The sequence below is a fragment of the Pocillopora verrucosa genome, chromosome 6 (assembly GCF_036669915.1).
Source record: "Pocillopora verrucosa isolate sample1 chromosome 6, ASM3666991v2, whole genome shotgun sequence".
Lineage (NCBI taxonomy): Eukaryota > Metazoa > Cnidaria > Anthozoa > Scleractinia > Pocilloporidae > Pocillopora > Pocillopora verrucosa.
Genome location: NC_089317.1, coordinates 14,295,434 through 14,302,406, shown reverse-complemented (window position 1 = coordinate 14,302,406; position 6,973 = coordinate 14,295,434). Strand labels below are relative to the sequence as shown.

The following is a 6,973-nucleotide window of genomic DNA, read 5'->3' as shown; positions in this document are numbered from 1 at the left end:
GTTTTGGCCAAAGACCGTGAACCATCGGAGATAAGCGCATTGGGTCGCGGACGAAAAGAGGGATTGCCACTAAATTTGAGATAGGTCGATTGTCTTAAAACTGCAGGGAGGCGATGTATTTTTCAAACATGAAGTCTTCAGCCAGTTTTGATAAAACAGGAGTACGCGAAATTGGTCTTAAATGTTTGCTGTTTGCCGGTGACCTGGTTTCTCCCTTGGGACTGATGCTACTACCTGTTTCCACGCTCAGGGTAGCATCTACTCTTTATGGTGGCTAATAAGTGGGAGCCTGACTGAACAAGACTGAACTTTGCAAGAAAAGTGTGTTACGAGTTTTGCGTATAGATTGTAGATATTCCTGGCTTTTCAGTTTTTGCTATCAATCCTTTTTCTAATATTCTATACGTCGGTTATAATATACTTTAAGAAGTACCTCTATAGACCTTTCAGTATTTTGTTAAGGCGATTCAGTCCGTAGCTGTAATGTTTAGTTATCAATGTATCTACCCTTTCTAGAGCTTTTTCAATGGAAACAACGACAAACACAAACCACTTTCGGTTTAACGAGTACCGAAAGTTTTCTTAATTTGGAGAAAAATTTGAAATTTTAAACTAGATTATCACTCTGGAATAATTGTAAAACAGAAGATTGTTTGTTTACTCCCCCGAAACATTTTGTCAAAAAGCGCAATTCCAGGTGTTACTCAACTTAGCTCTTTAAAGGGGTGTGACTACCTCCATATTTTGGATACGAAATGATGCATCTTTGCTCTTTGATTCATCCTATCGGTTTGGGAAAATCTTATTAACCAACCCTTACTAATATGGGTAACACATTATGTAAGGGAGATTCCAAGTTAGGTCTCCATAAAACGTTTTTTTTTCCATTTCCCAATTACCAAGTTCTTCAGGGCTCGCCACGCTGTGTTAGGCAGTTTAAACGTTTATGTGTTTTAGTGATGCATCTCTCATTAAGCAATGTTCATTGCTGCGAGTGTTTCACCCAAGTTCTAGCTGGTTATCCTCTTCTGTTTCAGCCATAATTAGAAATTATTTTATATTGCTTTAATTGGTTGCGAGGTGCCTCAAGATTTTTCCTCTGATAAAGCTTTAAGGGCGTGGTGGCTAACACGAATAGATTAAGCGTGGAAAGGTCTCATAATATGCCATTCCCTTCAAGGATGGTTTCTTTCTTAAATCAGCTGTCACCTGGGTACACTTCTTTTACAAAATTTAATTTACTTTTCTGACTCTTCATCCACAAATTTCTTTGATCCCGTCTATAATAATACGGCATGAAGAAAATTCATAATTTCCACACAAGCTGTTGTTTGTTTGTTCAACCTGAGGGTTACAAGTTTCTCTCTTTTCTTTTTTTTGGCCATGACTTGGCTGAAGGTTTGTCATTTTTGCTCAACAATTACTCTGTAGGTTTAAAGGTAACTCATTCTGTTGATTTGGAATTAGTCAGTTTTCTTTGGGGATCATGTTATAAAAAATGAAATTCTGCAGGAGTTTGGTGTAAGAGTTGTCCAATTAGCATTTCATGGAATGGCACCCTCTTTGGACTAATAGTAATAATAATAATAAACTGACTCTATAATCTATTTCTCTCATTGGTTGCTCATTGGCAAAGTCAAGAGGTACTTTTACATCAGTTGAACCAGAATCCAGGCTTGTTGACTTGTTGATCCCTTTCTCCAGAATTTAAAATGAATAATGAATAATCAAAAAAGTGATAACAAAAATAAAACATAAAAATCAGAGGAACAATAACTAATGTAATTTGGGTCTGAATATTCAGCTTCCAGCTCTTATTAAAAGGCATATAACATTTTTCTGAGATTCTCTTGTTGGTTCACAAACATTTAGATAATCAAGTTGTTAGTTTAACCACTTGTTAGTCTTTCAATCACACAAGCACAATCACAAGTTTAAAATTGTCTTTCTACTCTCGACTAAGCAAATTTCACCATCTGAGCAATTTATATGTTATTTTTTCACTTATGTGGCAGCAGATGGAAAGTCAACTGACACATCACTGTATGATAATGCCCAACCCTCCAATTATGGGTTGTTTCCTCCACAATTTTGTCCATTTGTTGAACATGCAAAAGGTATTTTGTTCCAAATTGAAAACTTATGCTTTTACTGTTCCTTAATCAAGGCCAAAATTATACAAAAATCCACAAAATGGGCCACCATACCAAACATAGTGATAATACTACTCATTAACCTATTTGCTCAATAATATTTGTCTGCATTAATGTTAATTTAACTTTAAGTTTTGCTCATTTGCGGCTTGCAAATACCATCCCAACCAAGGCTGCTGCTCCGCCCATAACCAGAGCTGTACCTCCCAGGATGCCAAGTCCAATCAAGCCATCTATGGAAATAGCATAACATTATAAAAAATTTAACAGAACCCTTTTTGGAATAATTATCCTGTTGGTCTTGGCAGGAGAGTGCATGTGGTAAATTCATGATTTTGTGACATGCATAATTTGAAAATGTGTTTGAGTAGCTAAAACCAAACATCTTACAAACTGAAGAGTTCTGCATATTACAGTACATACATAGGTCATTTGAGTTATTACACATATAGAAATTTCTAGCTTAAGAAGTCTCTAAGTTGAGCAATGGTGTAATTGAAATGGTATGTAAAAGTAGGGAAACACCAGGATATTGAGCTTGTTGTGCATCATTGACAAGCATATGGAATCAAAAGATAACTGAAGAACCAGTTCAAATTACAAAAAATTGTTTCTAGACAGCTTGAATAGGACATCCATATGAGAACACAAAAATTTACATCTTGGAGCACTACACTCAAAATCTGCAAAAGAATACTGGACAGATGACAATTACTCTATCTTCCAGTCACACCAAAAATGTTCAAACCTTTTTTCATTTGACCAGTGATTTTTTCATGCAACTCAAGCCCCTGTCGGTTTTCAGGTTCTATTTGTAGTAATCTGTTTGTGTATCTGAGGGCTGACTTGTATTCCTATTTGATGATAAAAAACTGTAGTTTAAAATCAACAGGCCCTACACATGTATCACTATCTTCTCCAAAACTTTGAAATGGAAGGAATGCTAGAGAGCCATTATTAATTTTATAATTATAGTTTTGAGCGCTTCTTTAGGTCAGGTAAGTTTGACCAGTAAATTTTTATAGTTTGCAATTTGTTGGAGATACATATTCCTGCTAGGACAGAAAGATGTAAGTTATACTGTGCAGGTGAAAATTTATTAAGCAGAGTGTTAAAGCTTGTTCTTGGTCTACATTTTGTGCGTGAAAACAAAAATTAAAACAAAATATTGTAGGGTTTGCCACTTTTAGCTGTGGTTCTATATATCAACCAGCAGAACAGCTGCAAATCAAAATTATAGTATGCATAACTTAACTTCATAACAACAAAAGGGTTGCTATGTAACTCACATTCAATTTGTAATATCCTTCTGCAATAAAATAAAGGTAATCTCTTTGATCAGTTCCACTATGACATAATCCTACAAACAATTGAAGAAAGAAAGAGAAAAAAATACAACTGATAAGACTCCAATTGCTCAAGGCATTTTATCTAAGGCTAAGGAAACACTTAAAAATGGGACTCAATTACATCAATGTCAATGGACAAAACAAGAAATAACAATCACTTTAAATGATTTTTTTTTCAATCATCACAATGTGATAAAATTTAGGATCATGAACCTTTGGACCCTATAAAAATTTCCATTTGCAGATAGAAAACCTTAGCAAATCTTCTATTAAAACACCAGTATGATTGCGCTTAGTAGACTATTTTATGTGAGAACCTGGGTTCTTCATATGTCCTATCATGAGGCATTGTGCTGGTGTGACCAAGCCAATAGCATCCACTCATCTCCAGTAATTCTGGTAAAAATCAAGAAAAGAGAAATACCCCTGATCTTCAAATTGCTATTTTGCCAAAAGTTTCCAAAGGAAAGTGCCCTTCAATTTTAATTCCTTTTCAAATCGAAAGAGTTCTATGACCCAGAAGCTTAATTGTCCCTTCCTTGACAAGAAGTATTAAGAAATTATCTTGAGGACCATTACAAAGGGATACTGTTTAACCAGAACACATACTTCACCTTGCAGGAGAAGAACTCCTTTTAAAATTTCACTCTTGTTGCTGCTTTTTATCAAGCACCAAGCATAACTGAACTGTGTATCAGAAGAAACCTGTCCTCTTTCAACTTCAGCATTATATTTGTCCTCAAAACGCTAAAAATTTTGGGAAAAACAATGATTTAAGAAAAGTACATACATTTCAACTATTGATTCACCATCATCACCAGTTAAATTTAAGTGAACATGACCTATTTAAACTTAATATGAACGAACATGGTCGGTGCAATCACAGTCACATACATAGTCAAGTACAAGGTCCATGCCCCATGACTGAAAGCTAAACTTTTTTTTGTCTGGCGCAACCAAACTAAGTCAATAAGCATTTTATCATATGACCACTAAATGTTGCATAATTTGAAAATATTGTTTCAACCAAGATAGTATGTGATAGAAGGATCCTGGTGGGACACAAAAAAGATTCTACAATAAAAAATTTCCTTCTCTAAAACTCACAATTCATCAGAATCTCAACTTTTTTCACTCTTTTCTTTTTATTGTTAAAGGATATGGTAGACCTTTGTGCATGTCCTCACAAAAAAAAAAGGTGCCATTTGAAGTATTACAACCATAGACTATATATCAACACATGTTTAGGTGGGTATCTTGGGAGTCTTTAGACCAAATTTCAAGGCAATCCATAAAGTTAACCTACACTTACAATTAATTTGTTTGCATAAAAACAAAGTAAGTTTTTTACTTTCAAATTTTTCCCAACAACTTGCAAAATGTTGACCACCAATAGAAACTTAAGATTGTCTAGCAGAGTCTCAGAAGAATCTCAGCAAGAACATATTTAGCAGGTAACTATCTATCAGTTACCTGCAATAGACCTTTAGTTCAACTCTGCTGAAGAGAAACTTTGATTTCAAATACTTTTTTTCAACTGAAAGGCCCCTTGAGAACAATGCGGCAAAACTACACGGTTGCTGATCAAGCACAAGCAGCAAAGATTGCTTAAATCATAAGCCTTTATCTGTTTCTGTGAGAATCTTTCGAATCTCTTTATTTCTTGTCCTTGAAAGCCAGATTTCTTTTTTATCTTTCTCTAATCACCTTCTACTTTTATACGCTGACAGATAGCAAAGATCTTCATGTGCAATCAAAATTAGGAGATGTTAACATAATTGAAATTCATGGACCAGGATGTTTTACTGCAAGAAACCCTTCAAGAGTCATTTATGTTCACATGTTATAATTAGCTATTCACACTTTGGCAGCTTAAAGAATTTAGATATGTTTATGTAAATTAATTGTGTGTGCTTCAATATTTTACCTTAATTTTTCTTGGAAACTATAGTTAAATAGCAATGCTTAGTTTGACATGATAAAAAAAAAATCTCCAAAAATCTGCCCTTAAAGGTCCACTATATAGTTTAGTTTTTGCAACAAAGCTATGTGAGTGCAGTGCTGGATGGCTTTTTACGGAGTGGCTAATGTCATCCTGTCTGTTCAGCTCAATACACAACAGCTTTCACCATGGATTTCTATAGGACTGCATGAACAGGTAGCCATATGAAAAAGATGTTTACCAAAACCTCAAACCCTTGTGAACTTGAATTCTGAAAGTAAAATTAATTTCACCTGGATTTCCCTCATATATTCATCATTAATAATTTAACACTCCGTATCTCCAAACATTGACAACTCAAATTTTTTGCTGAAGCAGTTTTTTGTTCCTTCAAGTCATTTTCAAAATTTTTTGCATTGATAAGTTCAAGAATACTTGCCAATCAATATGTGACATATAAAGATTACTAAGCTACAGCCAAAATCAACCAATGATTTGGTAGCAATCATATTCTCCTTTGTTTGTTTGATTGTTCATTTTTGCTGATGAAAATCCTTACTTCCAAAGTTTAATTTTCCCTTGAATTTGCTATTTTTATGTAAATTTAATAAAAGGTAAACTGTAGGAAGAGAGAGACAGTAGACATCATATTTTCCTTATTTCTAGATCTTTCATTATTGGATCAGCCTCAGAGTGTGTTGACAAGACAAACTGAGGGTTACAAATAAAGCAGCCGGGAATATTGGTAAAATAATCTTCAAAAATAATATTGAAAAGGTCAGTCAAGAAGATCAAATGTTGATGAAGAGGTGCATAGCATCATTTAGCCACTACAGACCGTTTAAACAGTGCTTGAGTTTATAAAAAGAGCTTTTAAGCCACCAAGAGGGCAACTGAAAAACAGTACACTGCAGGACATTGCAATATATCAATATTTTACCTCACTTTTTACATTATTGAGACTAAATTAATGAAAATTCAATACGCTTAAATTAATAATTGAATTTTGAAAACTATCGATCTACATCTCGAAAATTGCATATTGTCATTCCACAAATTACAGATTGTCATTTCGTTTCGTTTTGCAAATTACAGGAAGCCATCAATGTCGTACAAAAAATTTAAAGGACAAGTTTATTTGTTAACTGATAAACTTGAAATATTTGTTCGTGTACTGGCGTGGGGGAAAGCCACGAAGTAAAAATGAGTTCTGAACATGCTTAATGAATTTGATGGAACGAGTGAACAAGCTTGCGATTCGAAAAGTGACATTTTGGTTCTACAGTATGCATTGCGTGCTTTTAAAAGGTCGTGTTTCACTTGCTGATCACAGAAAATAAGACAATTAAACAACACATTTATCCTACCTTTGCGTCTCCTTCAGAAAGAATTTCATCCATAATTCAAGCTGAAACTAGGCTGACTGAGTTTAAACAAACGAAACAAAATTATTATCTTCCTCAAATGGAACCTTCGTTGTCCGCCATCTTAAAGCAAGGTAACCTCGCTACGGTAGGGAGGGAGGGGAG

At 34.5% G+C, this 6,973-nt stretch overlaps 1 protein-coding gene across 1 annotated transcript; it reads right to left on the bottom strand.

Annotated features, from left to right (window-relative positions):
- Positions 1-1,216: 1,216 nt before the first annotated feature.
- Positions 1,217-6,956, bottom strand: LOC131777751 (mitochondrial fission 1 protein-like). Its single transcript, XM_059094082.2, has 5 exons — positions 6,812-6,956; positions 4,117-4,249; positions 3,443-3,513; positions 2,902-3,007; positions 1,217-2,386 (listed from the first exon to the last, which is right to left on the bottom strand). Exons 1-5 carry the CDS (start codon positions 6,842-6,844, stop codon positions 2,292-2,294), a joined length of 438 nt encoding a protein of 145 aa, XP_058950065.1. The 5' UTR covers positions 6,845-6,956; the 3' UTR covers positions 1,217-2,291.
- Positions 6,957-6,973: the final 17 nt, after the last annotated feature.

What these genes read in the sequence shown, in the direction of transcription:
- LOC131777751 (XM_059094082.2), bottom strand. Translation starts at nt 6,844, where the DNA reads ATGGATGAAATTCTTTCTGAAGGAGACGCAAAG. An exon ending in AGGAGTTCTTCTCCTGCAAG is followed by an intron (nt 3,514 to 4,116) that starts GTGAAGTATGTG and finishes AATTGTTTGTAG; the next exon opens with GATTATGTCATAGTGGAACT. An exon ending in CACTGGTCAAATGAAAAAAG is followed by an intron (nt 2,387 to 2,901) that starts GTTTGAACATTT and finishes CTATTTCCATAG; the next exon opens with ATGGCTTGATTGGACTTGGC.